This window comes from Euwallacea fornicatus, chromosome 1 (genome assembly GCF_040115645.1).
Source record: "Euwallacea fornicatus isolate EFF26 chromosome 1, ASM4011564v1, whole genome shotgun sequence".
Taxonomy (NCBI): Eukaryota; Metazoa; Arthropoda; class Insecta; order Coleoptera; family Curculionidae; genus Euwallacea; species Euwallacea fornicatus.
Window position 1 is genome coordinate 7,312,001 of NC_089541.1, and position 17,169 is coordinate 7,329,169.

At 37.3% G+C, this 17,169-nt stretch overlaps 2 protein-coding genes across 6 annotated transcripts in view; one reads left to right on the forward strand and one right to left on the reverse strand.

Annotated features, from left to right (window-relative positions):
• tnc (tenectin) overlaps positions 1–13,092 on the forward strand; it is a 45,651-nt gene extending 32,559 nt beyond the window's left edge. For 2 of the 4 annotated variants that reach the window (XM_066287796.1, XM_066287787.1), the window contains exons 3-9: positions 3,170–3,226; positions 3,336–3,545; positions 3,658–3,909; positions 3,967–7,083; positions 7,140–10,209; positions 10,271–10,630; positions 11,764–13,092. In XM_066287796.1, coding sequence (XP_066143893.1) covers positions 3,170–3,226; positions 3,336–3,545; positions 3,658–3,909; positions 3,967–7,083; positions 7,140–10,209; positions 10,271–10,630; positions 11,764–11,866 — 7,169 coding nt within the window. In that variant the 3' untranslated portion in view covers positions 11,867–13,092. The remainder of the gene's footprint in view (positions 1–3,169; positions 3,227–3,335; positions 3,546–3,657; positions 3,910–3,966; positions 7,084–7,139; positions 10,210–10,270; positions 10,631–11,763) is intronic. The other 2 variants (XM_066287805.1, XM_066287813.1) reach the window with 2 other exon arrangements.
• Positions 13,081–17,113, reverse strand: LOC136342429 (FAD synthase-like). Of its 2 annotated transcripts, none has more exons than XM_066288237.1 (6): positions 16,678–17,113; positions 16,027–16,115; positions 15,842–15,965; positions 15,679–15,791; positions 15,333–15,613; positions 13,081–15,253 (listed from the first exon to the last, which is right to left on the reverse strand). In XM_066288237.1, exons 1-6 carry the CDS (start codon positions 16,784–16,786, stop codon positions 15,136–15,138), a joined length of 834 nt encoding a protein of 277 aa, XP_066144334.1. In that variant the 5' UTR covers positions 16,787–17,113; the 3' UTR covers positions 13,081–15,135. The 2 variants fall into 2 exon arrangements, with proteins under 2 accessions (XP_066144334.1, XP_066144323.1); XM_066288226.1 differs by having other exon boundaries at positions 16,027–16,121.
• Between the last annotated feature and the right edge of the window lie 56 nt (positions 17,114–17,169).

Here is a 17,169-nt window from a genome sequence, read left to right on the forward strand (position 1 = left end):
TTATTAATTCTTAACTAAGTGTAACTTCATTAATACTATTTAACATCATGTTTCATTCATCAATTCATTCTGGAAATTATTGTTGCAGGTAGACTGAAGAGTATTTTTAATATCAACTGCTGTTGGGCATTATTGCACGAAAAACTTTTCTAAACAAACGTGACGCGAATACCATAAAAACCCAAATTAGCCCTAATCTCAAGATTAGCTAAAGAGCTAATCTTGCGATGAACTTTAAGTTTATAGCTAGCCCTCTACAAAGTCGCCATTTTAATCATCAATTTGACCGTTGACCATTCGCAGAGGACGTAATTCACGGATAGGCTTTTTTGCCCGATGACGGTTAACATTGCTCGAGACTCGAGTAGGTACTTCTTACAACGGTGTAAATGAGCAGTACCGAGTTCGTTCGTTAACTACCCATTTCATTAGGAATACGATAAGTCTAAGGATGAATAATTAGCAAATGCCGTAATAAATTTGCTTTTATTTTGCATAATTAATAAGATTTAAACTGTGTGGGTTTGTAACAGCAAGTTCAAAATTGCTACAAAGTTCTTAAAATTTAGAGGAATGATACTGACTTCCTAGATATGAATAGTTTGTTTTAACCTCGTTCTTTACACAAATAATAATTTCAAAAATATACAGTTTTTCACTTTAAAAATTATAATGTTTGAAGCTTGACAAGAAATTTAATTTTCCGACTTTCATGGAAAAGATGTATTATGAATGTAGTTTATCGAGTATTTCGAATGTACGCACATATAAACTTCAAGTAATTTCCGAATTTTCCAATCTACAGAATTAATGGTTCAAGCTTTGCAAAAGATCGAAGTCTGCTGCTCCATCAAAGGTACTTTATTACTAAACTATACTGGTGATATATGCGAATTTTTTGAGCTTTCAGCCTGCAACTCTCTGTACGTGTTGATCTCAACCATTAATTTTAGGGCAAAACAAATAAATCCACATCCTGATTATATTGGATTTTTCCCCCATTTCGCATCCCGTTTTACAATGTAACCAAATTGATTTATAGCCATTAGATCGAGATGCAAATTGATGCGTTTAGCGTTAATACCGTCATCCCGTGCTTAATAATGGTTCAGAGTGCAATTTAATGGCTTTATAATAACTGGGCGGAAAAAAAAATTTAATGTAGACGCAAATCGTAATAGCCTTCACAGGAAAATTGCCAGCAGTTAATGGATATCGTTTACTTCTTGAGGCAAAAAGCCCACCATTTTACTGATAATTGAAACCTTTGTGCGTAAAATCACCCCACGTAACTACAGAAAAGCTACAGAGAATTATTCAAACATTCCATCAGTACAGTTAGATCCACACAAGAAAATGCGTTTGAGAATGCCTTTATCATTGTCGTTGCACACTATTACCAATTAGTAAATAAACACAAAAACTGGTGTTGCATGAGTATTAACGTGACATGTGAAGTACCCGCCACCATCTGGCCAAAGTGCATTCTTAGGTTTATCATTGAGTAATCAATAAGTTCATCCAATACTCCTTAGATACATCTTTCCGATTAGCGATAAAACGCACATTAGATCTTCACCTTTTCATTAATCCCAATAAGGCAATGATCATTCATTAAAATTTCAATTTTTTTGCAATTCGAGTCAATTATAAATCCAATTTAATCATAACTGAGCCCATTTGTTATCTAATAACGAACCGGTACGTGTGTTTTATGCAAGTAAATCAAGATATCAAGCAAAACCAACGTTTTTCTTTACCAATTAATACGGTACCTCGGCTATTAATACAAAACTGAATAAATATACATCAAATCCGATGAAGATGATATGAATTGCTACTCGATTCATTAACATTCTGAGGCGAATAACAATTAAACTCGATCATTAACAGGTAGTTAATTGTAATTATCTAACGTTGAGTGTAAACGTACGATGAAGATTCTCATGAAATCTTCCGCAGCTGGACGGACGTGCATGTGATTTAAATTTTTGCATGTTTGATTAAGAATTGTACTTTTTCCCAATAGTCAGGCAATCAATAAATAAACATAACAAGAAATTCCCGAGATCCATTTACTTCTAAAGATTCAATCATCTTCACCGCAATAAACGAATTGCCACCTGCTGGTCTCCTCTCGATGTGGGGTATTTTATGACCGGCCAAGGCGCACACCCAGTATAGTTTTGCATACTTAGTTATATTAATCGATCATTAAAACTAACTGTAGATGTAAAAGCGGAGGAGCTGTATTGTGATAAATTTATCCTGAAATCAATACATCATATAATGTGTGTGTTACAGGAAGCACTAAAAGAACAGAAAAGCTCTCAGAATATAAAATGCTATTTGCTCAAAAGAGTTAAGAATGGCTTGTGTAGAAAGATAAACATTTTACAATTGAAGAATTCGAATCTCAAACCAAATGGTTCTCACTATTTACGTTCTGCAAAGCATTTTAAGATACCGTTCTTCCTGGCGGTTTTATTGAAAATTTCACGTGGGGTTAGGTTGTAAAACCCGTTAATTAATGCATGTTATTAGTTGTTAACGAGAGGTGAAGCTGTAGTAAGGACAAATCTTTAATCAGTTTTTACTACGAAGCATTTTCCAGTCTTCTCAATATAGTGCCTATTAGTAGTTTTCTCTGTATGAGAAAAGTGGCTGCTTTTATTGTTAAAATTCTCATTTGCCACCACTGTGTGTTATCAAATAATTTTTTGCGCCACCTACCCCGTATGACTTTGGATGTAGTTGCACCTACGTGATATCTTCTGTCTTCACTTAAAAGCGTGTGTTTCATAAAGACGGTTATATGCTACAAAGTCGACACTATTAGTTTTGATACGAATAGTGTTGGCAGATAAGCATTGAAACAGGAAAAATTCAAGATATTCCTTTAATTTTTAGAGTTCGATATCGAATTATGTTGTTGAAATTTTTTGAATCATAGGGTTCGACTTTGAGTTTATTAAAAAAAAAATATTGTCAAAGAGCTTTCTCCGCATAATCATAGACCAAATTGGCAATATGATGACCGACTCACATAGAATTAGAAATATCATTAAACTATTAAAAGTTTTCAATCGTTAAAATAGGCCGATTATCCTATCATTAGTTGTTCGTCTCTTATAGATTTCTTTTTCTAATTACTAACTTTTGTTTACAGCACCCGCTCAGCCCGAACAGCATGCCGAACAGAGCACCGAAATTGAATACTATCCGGGTAAGTTAACTAAAATAACTAACTAACTAAATAACCAATTTAACTAAATGAAAAAGGAAAATCTTAGATTGATTTCTCTATATTCATTTTGTAATTTTGTTTTCTATAGTTGCAGACGCAACCGGTTGTTACTACAATTTTCAACACTATGACGAAGGCGACCGAATAATCACCAACGAACCCTGCCTAAACTGCACCTGCCACAACCGAATGCTCATGTGCTATCTAAAAGTTTGTCCCTTTACCAAGGCTATAGGAGCAAATTGCAAAGTGGAAAAAAAGCCGGATCAATGCTGCCCTGTGATCACATGTCCTGAAGGTAAATCGCTTTTGAGCTTCAAATAATAATCCAGTATGTGTGAAATTTGAAGTATCTTTTAGGATCGACAGATACTTTAATAACCAAAAACTAATTTTAAAATATCTATTAGTTCCAGTCCAATTAGTTACCTCCACAGCCCCATCCACAGCATTGGGCCATCTGAATGAATATGGATGTTCAATCGATAACCTCTTCTATTCGGATGGAGCTAGAGTACCATCTAATCCAGACAATCCTTGCGAATTGTGTTATTGCATCCGCAACAAAACTGCGTGTGTTATGCAAGAGTGCACCCTTAATGTGGAGGGTTGTAGGCCTGTTTTTCAAGAAGGAGTTTGTTGTCCCGTGAGATATAATTGCGGTATGTGCTTGACTATCATAGCTACTAACAATTTTTTGATTTAATTGATTTTTGCAGAACATCCCGAATACTTGGAAGGATCTACAACTCCGCAAATCACCACCACATCTTCCACCACAACAACTACGACTACAGAAACTCCTACCACCACCCTTCAACCAGGAGTGCAATGCGAGTTCCATGGAGACATGTACAATGATGGAGAATTGGTCAAGAAAGACATTCCTTGTGAGAAATGCTATTGCTTGCGTGGAGATATAGTGTGCGCAGTTCAGGAATGCGGGCCAACTCCTCTGGACAAGGTCAATTGCACAGCTCTACCAGTAACAGAAGGACAGTGCTGCCCGGACACTTACAATTGTACGGGAGTGATTGAAGAAGAACTAACAACACTGTCATCCCTTTCATTTGAAACGAAACCCACTACCGCATCTCCAAAGGAATCTGAGCAAACAATCACGGAACAACCTCTCACTACTTCACACGTCAAAATAGAGGAGTACGTCCCAGAGATTAGTCCTGGAGCCACAGAAGCGCCTAAGGAAGCACCAGAGACTGCAACTAAAGCCGCTAAAGGCGAAGAAACTAACAAAAATGTGCTTGAAGAGGGAGACAAACACGAAAAGCAACCAACAACTCCGGAAGCAGTTGAAGAATTCACCAAACAGCCTGTAGAAGCAACACAACCCACAAGCCATAAAGCGGAAACCACAAAACCTGTCGGAACGGAGACATTAGTTACAGAGCAACCTATGGATGAAACTCAAACTGAAACCGTCAGAAAAGAAGCAGTTATTCCTGAAGTTAGCGTAACACAACCTGCAAAAGAATCTGTTACAGACGAAAAAATCTCGCCAACCACTGAAGGACCTATAGAAGTCATTACCACCAGAGTCTCTCAGGCAATTGACGCAATTACATCTAGCGTAACTGGAGCTATGGAAACTATCACTACTGCGATTAGCAGTAGTACCAATGAACCATCTGCAAAACAACCGGGGGAAAAAACAGATGTGTCCACTGAAGAATCCTTAACCAAAATTACTACACCTAAGATAGAAGAAGAGTTGTCTACGACTACAGAAAAGGCAGAAATAACTTCTTTGGTTTCTGAAACAGAGAAACCGGAAGAATTACCTATGACGTCAGAAAAAGAAACACCTTCTGGGGCCCAACCATCAGAAATACCACCTGAAAAGGAACCAGATGCGGAATCAACGGCAACACCAGATGAGGAGACATCTACTGAATTAGCTGAACTACCAGACAAAGAGACACCTAAGGGCACCGGATCCACACAACTAACAGAAAAGGAGGTACCTAAAGGCACCGAACCCACGCAACTACCGGAAAAGCAGGAACCTACCGAATTGCCGGAACTACCGGAAAAGCAGGAACCTACCGAATTGTCGGCGCTACCGGAAACGCCGGAACCTACCGAATTGTCGGAGCTACCGGAAAAGCAGGAACCTACCGAGTTGCCGGAAAAGCAGGAACCTACCGAATTACCGGAATTACCAGAAACTGATACCACCGAACAAATACCAATAACGAGCGAACTACCAACTGAAAAAGAGAAACATTCTCAAGTTTTCCATGATAAATATAAAGAAATCGAAACCAAATTACCAACTATTTCAGAACCAATAGCTTCGTCGACTGAAAAAATTGATGTACCTGAAGTGACCACAATTACACTACCTACATTTAGTGAACCTACTACAGCCGAATTAACCACCCCCAGCACTAGAACAGAACCTACAATTGTTCCGGAACAATGCGATGAGCAAGGTTGTGCAAGGATTCCAGCAACTAGTACTGAAACTCCTGCAGAGTCACAAACCACAAAATCACCTTCAATAACTGAGGTAAAATTAGAAACAGAAGTGCCTGTTGACAGCGAAACAACGGACACGAAACAACAATCGCCGTCAGGACAACCTGAAGAGTATAAAACAACACAAGCCGTTGAAGAGATACCAGACAAATCAACTGACACTTCTTCGCAGCCGTTCGGGTTTGACCAGTCAATAACCACTGAAGAGGAGGTTGTTATTGTTACTGAAATTCCCACAAAGAAAACTGAACTTCCACAGTCTATGGACCATGTCTCTGAAACTGCTTACTCCACGGACGTGTCTAAAGAAATTCCAGGTCTTACCACTGAAATTATTGTTACAGTTACGGAAGAAGTAGAAACTCAACGTCCCATCTCTGTGTCTCAGACTAGTCAACAAACCACTGAAAGAGTTTATGAAGCTGGAATCACTAAACTTCCCTCTGACGTTGCCAAGCCTAGTGATGAGCAAAAAACTTCTCATATTGGGGTTGGAAGTACCACAGAACTTCCTAGGACGGAGGAAAATGAGATTGATTTGAATGAAGAGCATTCTTCTGGGCTCAAAACTGAGGAAAATGTTACTGTATTGGAAATGTCTGAAGCTAAAACAACCACTTCTCCCAAACAGCAACCCATTACAGTGCCATCGAAAATTGGTAAAACCCCGGAAAACGTCACGGAAAAAGCAGTAGTGCCTGAAGTTTGTACCTCAGAACTTGAGTGTGCACCAGTTATTCCTTCAGTAACTCAAACGGAACAACCTTCAGAATCAATATTACCATCTGAAGAGAATATACTTCCTCCGATAATCACTGAAAGCAACAAAATTCCCGAAGAACCAACTGAAGAAACCAATGAAATTGAAATCGAACCAATTGAGAAAGTTACAGAAACTGTTCCTGAAACTGAAGGGTCAGGTCAAAAACCTACAGAATCATCTACAGAGGAAAAAGACTCAGGACAAATACCCCCAAAAGAAAGTGCGATTATTCCTGAAATTCCTAATGGCACAGAGAGGGCTCCACCAACAGAAACACCTGGAATTCCAGAAAGCCCCCCGACGATGACTCAACTGCCCGAAACCACCGAGTATCCTGGACCAACCACTTTACCAGAAAGAGAAATCCCTGGAGAGGGCAGTTGCCTGGTGGATGGACAAACTTACAAGAACAACAGCGCTGTTCCTCCTATCAACCATTGTCAAGCCTTCTGCAGATGTATCAGCTCCATTCTGAGATGCGAGTCCATTGAATGCTCACCACCCCCTGTTGAATTCCAGAATTGCATTCCTGTTTTTAGCGATACAGACAGTTGCTGTCCTACATATAGTTGCAGTAAGGCTACTTGTAATTTCTAACTTTCTATAAAATTAAGCATATTTTCTTTTCAGCTGAAGCAGAAACAAAGGTGTCTATAGAGGATGAAGAGTATTTTTTGCAGTTCACAACGCCCACACATAAGAAAACTGTAGAGCCTGATATCACCACTTTCTCGCCCACACATGAAAAAGGACCTGAAGTTACATCGGAAAGAATTACTCTACCTGAAAAAATACATGTACCGAAAGATACTGAAATTCCAGAAGTCACGGAGCCTGGCTTGAAGGATACAGAGGCACCCAAAGAGAAACTTACTGAACCTGCATTGGAAACTACAGAAATTCTCCAAGAGGGAGTAACTAAACCTCCTCATAAGACTATGCAAGTATCAAAAGAAAATATGACTGAACTTGCTACAGAGCCACCTAAAGAGGGAGTTACTGAACATTCATTAAAACCTACAGCGATTCCTGAAATAGGACCGACTAAACCTTCAGAGACTTCGGAAACTCTAAAAGATAGCATCACTGAATTTACTACCAAGATGCCCAAAGAGAAAGTTACTGAGCTTGAACTAGAAATTACAAACTTTCCTCATGAGAAAGTGACTGAACCTTCCAGAAAGTCTTCTGAAGCTCCGGAAGAAGACATGGACAAACGTACTTCAGAAACTCCCAAAGAAGGAGTTACTGAACCTGCATTAAAAGCTACACAGATCCCATCAGAAAAAGTTTCTGAATCTTCAAATAACTCTGCGGAAACATCAGAAGAGGGTGTAACTAAACCTATTACAGAAACTCCCAAAGAAGTGACTGAGCTTGCCCCTACATCCACTGAACATCCAAAAGAAGAAGTGACTGAACTTGCTCCGGAAGCCCCTGAAGAAGGAGTGGCTAAACCTGCTACCAAAAATCCTGAAGAGCCTGCAAAAAAAAATCGTCCGGTAACTGATTCACCTGAAGGATTCAAGGAAATAATTCCAACCAACAAAAATAAACAAAATGAAACGCAAACTACTGAAGCGCCTGACGTCGATATTCCTGAAGATCAAGTGACAGTTCACTCATTAGGAGAAAGCAGTAAGGCTACTAAAATTCCAGAAACTATTTCTACCACATTCAGTGAAGTTGAAGAAGAGACAACAACCGCATTGACTGAAAAAGCTGTAGAAGTCGATGAAAGACATGAACAAATCTCATCGCCAAGACCTGAAACTGATAAAAAAAAAGAAGCTACCACACCAATCGGTACAGGTACAAGTGAAATGGTAACTGAAGTTGTCAATACAGTTACAACTGAAGGTAAGTCTGAAGATGAAAGAGCAACAACTCCAGTTGCAGAAATCGAGACCGAAGAACCTAAAATTATACCCATCACAACCGTACCTGAGACATTTAGCACGGCTAAAGTTGAACTAACTACTCCTCAACAAGAAAAGGAAGGTGATCCTCAAATACCCTACAAATCAGATAAAAAGAAGCCGGAAGAAAAACCCGATGGCTTCAAAGAAGGATCTACGACTCCTGAAGCTGAACCATCGAAAGGAATTTCAAAAGAACAAGCCACTTCACAAATTACAGAAAAGCCAGTTGAGCATGTCACTATACCTGAAGAAACATTTACTCATAAATTTACAAAAGCAGACTCTCATGTAACTGAACAACAACAGGCTCAAGCTCCTACTGAGAAGCCTAGTGAAGCTAAACCATCTCAAACCCTTGTTACCGAAGAACCTACAATAATTCAACCATCAGCCACTGAACCTTCTGCGGTCACCGAACTAGTTAAGCCGCCAAATGAACAAAATGTGACAATAAGTGAAACTGAGATCCCAGATTTAAATCCAACCGAAGGTAATGGTCTTAGTCCAGCTAATTCAAGTCTAGTTACAAATGACGTAGAAATAACAGATAGAGCTCCACTTAATAAAACAACTGCAATTACTTCACCAGCTCCAAGTGAAGAAGTGGAAACATCGAAAACTCCAAAAGAAGTTGTCACGACTACGAGTGCTCAAGGGATTGAAATACCGGTCAGTGCAACATCTGAAGCTCAACCAGAACAAACTACTGTTGGAGCGATAAGTTCGACAACTAAAAGCGTTGAAGAAACTAAAGCTACAGAAGTTTCGAAAGTAGAAACTGAAGCTACAGAAGTTCCGGAAGAAGTAGAAACTGAAGCTACAGAAGTTCCGAAAGAAGTAGAAACTGAAGCTCCTGGTGTGACTTCAGTGGTGTCGAAAAAACCGCATATAAAACCAATATCTGTTATAAGTCCGGATGTATCTGAAGCACCTGTAACTAAAAAATTCCAAACTGTGGAAGGAGCTACTGAGACAAAAATGACGCCACCACCAAACTTACCTTCCCCAACCCAACAACCTGAAGTTCCAGAGGAGACTACTATTACTGTTGGTGATGCAGAAATAGTAACTACTCCAGTTCCAACAAAGGAGAAAATTGCTTCTTCTCAGTTTAAAAAAGAGGGATCTACAGAAGCTGCATACAAATCTACAACTGCACTCCCAGAAAAGCAAGTGAAATTCTCTGGATCTACCACAGAAACTCCAAGCGAAATTGAGCAATCAACATTCATGGAAACTGATAAGTTAATACCAACTGAACCTGAAGTTATTAGCAAAACTGAAAAGGCAAAAGATCCAACAGAAGAACCCTCAGAGGTCTTCACGCAATCACCTATCGAAGATGTTTCTAGTCAAACTGAAGAATCATCCAAAGCACCTGTGAAACTACCGGAACCAAGCAGAACACCCCTTCCAGAAGTACCAGGAGAAGGTCAAACTGAGCAACCGAAAGAAGAAATCCCTATATTTACCTCACCTGCAGAGGTTACTTCCGAAGCTACCATTGGGGCTGAGAATGTTTCAATGCCAATCCGAGTTGGCGAATTATTCACTTCTGGACCTGAAGTGGAGACCACCTCCAAAAAACATGTATTTGGAGAGTTGTCCACTTCAATTCTTATATCAGAATCGACAGCGGCCTTACCAGCAACAACCAGTACTGAATTACCTCCAGCGCATATTCTTGGTGAACAAACACCTGAGCCTCCTGATTACGAGCAACCTGGAGATTATTACGGTGTGGACGAACACAATGCATTTGGACCTGGTACTTGCAGGTTAGTACGATAAATGCATATACTATGGTAGTAGTACCACAAGTGATATTTTGTTTTCTAGATACGGAGGCAAAGTTTATGTTTCGGCCCAACAAATCCCTAGAGATGATCCTTGCGACTTTTGCTTCTGCTTTAGGAGCGACATTATCTGCCTACAGCAAAGCTGTCCGCCTCCTATTCCCAGGTGCCACGAGGAACCAATCAGAGGGTTCTGTTGTCCCAGATACGAGTGTCCTGTATCGATGTCCACCGCTGTGAATGTGACGACGAGCACAACCACAACAACGACAACGTTGCCCCCGCACTTCTTCTCGCATGCTTACAAAGGAAGAGCTTCCAAGACTGGTTGTCAGATATCAGGCAAAGCGTACCAAGTAGGAGAGGTTATTGATTCGACAAGCGGACCTTGCCTCTATTGCATGTAAGTGACTAGAGATATAAAGCTTTACAACTCTTTTATTCCATGATAATCGTGTACCCTGCATTCCAAATCAGAAGCCATTCTATAAAATCTTAATCCGCCTAAGTCTGTTTCTTGATGGACAATCAACGGAGGAATATGAAAAGGATAATCTGATTCTATTGGTTTGTCCCAAAAAACCTTTGTACACTTTACAATGTAAATAAAACACAACTTTTTCCACAAAAAATGATAACAATTAAATTATGTATCGTCCATTTTGCTTAATAACATTTTTCCATCCTCGGGTTAATTTCATCAAATTGCACAACATAATTAGATTCTTTTTGGGCAAAAACTGTCCCAAGTACATTTTTACCTCTACATTGGCAGCGAAGTTTCTTTTATTAATGGCCTTTTGCAGCGATCGAAGCAGATGATAATCCGACGGTGCTAGGTCTGGTAAATAACGTGGATGTGGAATCCAAGCTATGACAATTTTTGGCGGGTACGAGTTATTAAACCTGGGCGCTTTATCTTGATTTCGTCACTTAATTTATCCATCTGACGACACTTTTGTAGTCCCACTAGACGGATAACATAACTTCTCTTTGGTGAATATCCGCTTTTAAAGTGCTTTGGACCGGCTTATTCGGCTTGGTCCAAGATCTTTTGCGCACGACATTGTTGCAAACGATCAATTTTTCGTCACAAGTTATCATACGCTTCAAAAAGGGGTAATTTTCTTCTCGTTGGAAAATGTCTTGAGTTCATGTGGTACCCATACATCGAGTTCACTAACATATCCAATTAATTTCAAATAGTTTCCAGCGCTTGATTTCGATACGTTCAGATTGCCAACAATCTCTGGTATGATTAATCGACGATTTAATTCAATGAAAGCCTTTATTGTGTCTCAATCAACTTCACCATACACATCGCATAGCAGCACGTTATGACTCTGCATCGCGTTTTTTTTTATACGGAAGTTGTATAGTAATAAATATCGAAAATATCCATTGTTGATTTCCATTTGTGAATCGGCAGCAAATAAACAATTTTAGCAATAATTTAAGGTAGTTAAACTCACTCAAAGGACAAACAGGCAATTATTGTATGAACAACACAATGTTATTAAGACATATAACTTTCAGATGCGGAGGTGACGGTCAAATGAAATGCGATCCCAAACCATGTAGTCCAGAACCGATGATTCAACAGATGATCGCGGCCGCAGCTTTGCGAAGGAGGAGATGAGAAGCTAAAACTGAAGCTGTGTGAACTAGAGTGACATAAACTGCACGGGGCCGTGCAAAGTGATAAAGACGTTTTATAATTAATTAACGTATAGTCTCGCACTATATCTGGGGTGCCAAAAAAGGGACATTTAGGTGTATTGTGTGCCTTTTCCACGTTCGAAATCCTACGCAAGAGATGATTTTCTAGTCAAATACCTACGATTAGTTGAACAAATTAAACGGCTAGGCGGACATCTTTTGTGAAGGGCCATTTACACAAAACTATCATTGGGGAATTGCTAAATAAGAGATGCGGCGAAAGGAATTTACCCTAAGAAAAAGATAATAATTATGTTGGTCAGTGGTAAGTACTTAATACAGGGTGACCCACTTAAAATGCACCGTTGTGGCATCAATAACTTCTCTCTTCAATATTCCACTATTTTCAGTTCTAAGCGTTTAAGTACAAAATTGTCAAGACATTTTAACTGGGATACATTGTATAAATCTGTATAGTTTAAATAAATACATAGTTCTAAGCTATAAAATCGAAACAATAAACTTCAGGAAATAAGTTACATGACTCAATGAGGAGATGCAAAGCTGTCCATTAGTCAAAACCTCTTTCCAAGACTACATTAAAAAAATTTCAATTGCCAACAGTGTTAACGATAAGGTTCTATATTAAAGTCGATCTCAAAAGCTCTTTTAGTCAGAAAGCACCTTTTCTCGACTTAGACACAACTCCCTGCAGGGTACATTCTAACAGCCCGTTCCCCATTATCACACAAAAATCTACAGCAATTTTTCTACAAGCAACTTGTATACTCGATATTATAGAATACGAATCGACTGAATAAATTTTTACACTTTTGTAAATGTATGTTTAGACTTTTTGGAGTGTCGTTTTTTAATAAGCCAACTTAAATAATCTTATTCTCGGGCAAGTAATAATATTATCGTTCTGAGGGGTATTTTGAGGGACTCAGCCAGTTGCAGGCTCTGGCTGGGTCTCATGGAAACCACCAGGTCACCGTCAGTGTTGCGTATCCCGACACAAGTCTGAGTTGTTTGACCGGTAGAAAAAAGGGCGATTAATGTCGGTTTTGCACTACTTAAGTAGATTTATTCAAATAGTGTATTTCTGCCGCTTGAACGCTCGGACTGATTTTTGTATATTAAAGGATGCTCAATATGTAGAATTAAGTAGAATATGTAATATTTATCAATAAATTATGTAAATGACCCCAGCATTTCTTTATTTCCTTTACTTGACATACTTTCCAGCAATGTGAAATAAACTTAAAAAATATATTTACCTATTTAGGACTTAGTTAAATGACACCATGACTAGTTAAGTAAATATAACTAACACATAATGCAGTAGACCCCTATAACACGGATTCATATAAAACGGATTCGTATAACACAGACGAAAAACATGCGATCATGTTTTTCCAACTTGACAAAACAATAAAGAAAAAGATAAAATACATTTATTATTTCAATATATATATTCAACACAAGTAAAACACCCTCTCAGGAGCGCCAGGAGAAAATCAAACCGAAGCAACTGATCAATTGAAAGAAAATATCCCTATACTTAACTCATCTGTAGAGATTACTTCTCAAGTTACCTCTGGGGCTGAGAGTACCAACCCAAACTGGGGAGTTCTTTACTTCTAAGTCTGAAATAGAGGCTAATTCCAAAAAACAAGGGCCTAGAGAATTGTCCACTTCAAATTTGTAAAACTTAGCGGGAATATCGCGATGGTATAGATACAACACATTAAAGGATACTTGTATAACATGGCAAAAAATGAAAAAAAAACGATAAGAAAACATTCATTATTAAACGAAAATAAAAATTGTTGTCTTGTAATGTCTTACGTCTGATTATTAGGAAAGAATTATTTTAAATATAACAATAGCTGTACGAAAAGAAACTGTACACTGAAATTGACCGCATCAAAAAGCATTCGCAAACGCATCCAATCGATCCGCAATTTTGCGCATGTGTTGCTTAGTTATAGCTCCTTATATTATAAAAATGTCATGTACCCATGAGCTGTCATTTAGTGCATAAAGCGTGATTAAGAGATGGATGTTTTCAGGCAAAATTTCAAAATAACAACGTTGTTTTATTTTAAACAGAAAAAAGTGCGGCTACAACTATAGAAATAATTCATTTTATTTCGAGAGATAATTCTATTGGTGCTGCAACTATTAGGAGATGGTTTGAGAAGTTTGTGGCGGAAATTTTTATCTTCAAGGCGATCCACATTTGGGAATAGACAACTTCTAGTCAAACTTTGCTAGTCAAATATTCTTGCTAAATTGAAAAAAGGTTATAAAAGAGTTGAGAACAACTCAATAAGCAATTTCAGTTCGATTACATATAATGAGAACAATTAAAAAGAAAGGAAAATAGTTTCTTCACGAGCCAACCGAAGATAACAAAAATCGAAGGAATATATATCGACAAAAAACAGATAATTTTCTGCACAAAATTGTTTTGAGATAAAAAGTGTATACCGTATGACAATCCTAAAAGCAAAAAAGGATGGGTTGATATAAGCCAACCATATAGATCAGGTCCAAAACCAAACACTTATGCCAAGAAAATTTTACTATGTATCTGGTGAGATAGGAAGGGAGTCGTTTACTACGAGCTTCGAAAACTTATTTAAGCTATTGCAGCTTAACGTTATCAGACCTCAATGATTAAATTACGGGAAGTTCTACGGGAAAAAAGCCCATTTCCGAGCCACAAAAGTGGAAAAGTGATATAGCTGCAGAACTATACTCAACTGGATACAGCAAACCAACCCAGGCACTCATTCTATCCTTACGCTGGGGAGTTCTCCAACATTCTGTGTATTCTCCAAACTTAGCTCCATCCAACTTCCACTTATTAAGATCTCATTTAGCTGACCATCAATTCGCTAAAGTTGAAGATGTTGGAAAATGGTTCGATAATTATTTTCCTCAAAATCATTAAGCTTCTATCATGAATGCATCCATCATGCCAATATACCCAATAAATGACAAAAGGTGATAGATAATAAAGGAAATTATTTTGATTATTAACATTGCCAATGAGTATGTTTTTAACAAACCTTAATTTCACCAAAAAATGTGCAGTTTCTATTTGTACACCTAATAATTTAAATTAAATTAAAATAAATATTAAAATAAAATGGTTGTATAATTTAAGTGACTCATAAACACAGAATCTAGCGTGTTATAGAGGGTTCTACTGTAGTCATTTTAATACCTAAGATGATGTTATGTATCATCCATATCAACAATGCAATTTTTGGGTATTAATTCCATCAATCTGGCATGAGCCTTTAACGTCGAATCTTCGTTCGATGATTCTATTGTCAGTTTAACTTTGTAAACACTAAAACACGAATTTCACTCAAGAGAGAACTCATTTTTTCTGAATTTAACATTCTCTTGCAACACCTTACCATACCGACCTGTTAAATAATTTCGGATAACACCCAAAACGCACATCTGGAAACTGATCCACAACCTGCTGCAATTGGGTCACAATCTTATGTTCTGGCAAGTTGCAGAACACGCACCTGTTATAAAATCGATTTGCACATTGAAACAGTATCGGGCCTACTTCCAAAATTGTCTTCTGCAGTAATTCTGGTATACCTGGGAACATGTATACATTCTTTATCGAAACCATCGGATAGGCTAAATCACTGCCCGCGATTGTCTTGTAGTTCAATATTGATGATTTAGGAATCTAAAAAAGAAAAATATATGAACCCTAAAAAGTATTAAGATTAAAGTAATGTGATATCTACATACATAAGCAAGTTTCATACCAGCATCTGAAAGATCTTCCGTTTTATAAAATTCACTACAAATATCTTTTAGCTCTGGATGTAAATATAGTGGTTTATCAAATGCAAGTGCAACTCCTGCAAATTATTATTGTTTCCATTTAATCTATACAAATGAAGACAAATACCCTCATAAGTGACATCATCATGAGTAGGCCCAATACCTCCAGTGGTCAAAACAAAGTCATACTTTTTTGAAAAGCTTTGTACTTCATTACTAATCATTTCCACATCATCTGGAATGATAGAAATCTAGAACATCTAGTATTTTAAAATGAATGTGATCTTGAAATAGAATTGAGTAACACTGAACCTTTCTCAACTGAAGCCCTAATTTGTGCAGTTCCTTAGCTAGAAATCTGGAATTTGAGTCTAGCACCTCACCCTTTAAAATTTCATCCCCTATAACTGTATCATAAGGTTTAGATTAGCAGATTCAAATACAGTGTAACATCCTAAATTTGGACATAGTTTACTCCAAATATCTAGTAATCCCTACATAGATTTTCAAAAATCATAATTTGAACACATCTTTTTACTCTGAACATGCATTTTTCTCATTTAAACTGCTCACTTAGGTCTTATAATCTGCAGATTTGGATATCTCACACTATAGTAAAATGTACTAGGTGATTGCAAGGTTTGACTTAACACATATTATGGCTGTTTGCAATAATAGTAATTTAGAGATTAAATATGTAATGTAAGATTTTATGAGGTGAAATAGTTTATAACTGAGCAAGCTCAAAAGAGATATAATAAATACATGAGTACAGTGGCTTGTGTTTGTTTGAAGCATTTCAAATGGCAAAATTGCAATGTCCATGAAATTTCACTATATGTGTCACGTTAAAATGGTTTCTAAATAGGAATAGACTGGTTAAATGGATGTATTGCTAATTTAAACTCCCATGCATTTAATTGCCCGTATTAGTGAAGTTACACTGCAGTGATGTTAACTTACCTACAATCCCAGCAGTGGTAATATTAGGTTTTCTCTGAAATCTAGAATTAGAACGACTAAAATTTCGAATAGGGCCTAGAACAATTCGATTAAAAAACTTTAAATCCATTAGTTCTGTGTAAAATTAACCCAGTCGCTTAATATGAAAAATGAACAAATAATTTGTATTTTTTTAAGAAATTTGAGGCCAGAAAAGTAAAGTTAACACATAAATAAAGAAGTGATATTTATTTTAATTTTCAATTAACATTTGTTTTTTAGTTTAAATTGACGATTGTATATATTCTTCAAATTTTACATTGTTTTCAACAGCTGATCTAATATCTGCAATGGACATAGTTAATGTTGAGAAAAAATGTTTAATTTTGCGGCATTAAGTATTAGTAAAATTCGAGTGTATTTAATTTATTTTAAACAATAAGTATTTAACTTCTTTTTTTTTCTTCCTTCTAATTTAAAATATACAGCATACGTCATTACGTCATTTTCTTC

What these genes read in the sequence shown, in the direction of transcription:
- LOC136342429 (XM_066288226.1), bottom strand. Translation starts at nt 16,786, where the DNA reads ATGGATTTAAAGTTTTTTAATCGAATTGTTCTAGGCCCTATTCGAAAT. An exon ending in TAGGGCTTCAGTTGAGAAAG is followed by an intron (nt 15,966 to 16,026) that starts GTTCAGTGTTAC and finishes TAGATGTTCTAG; the next exon opens with ATTTCTATCATTCCAGATGA. An exon ending in TGATGATGTCACTTATGAGG is followed by an intron (nt 15,792 to 15,841) that starts GTATTTGTCTTC and finishes AATAATTTGCAG; the next exon opens with GAGTTGCACTTGCATTTGAT.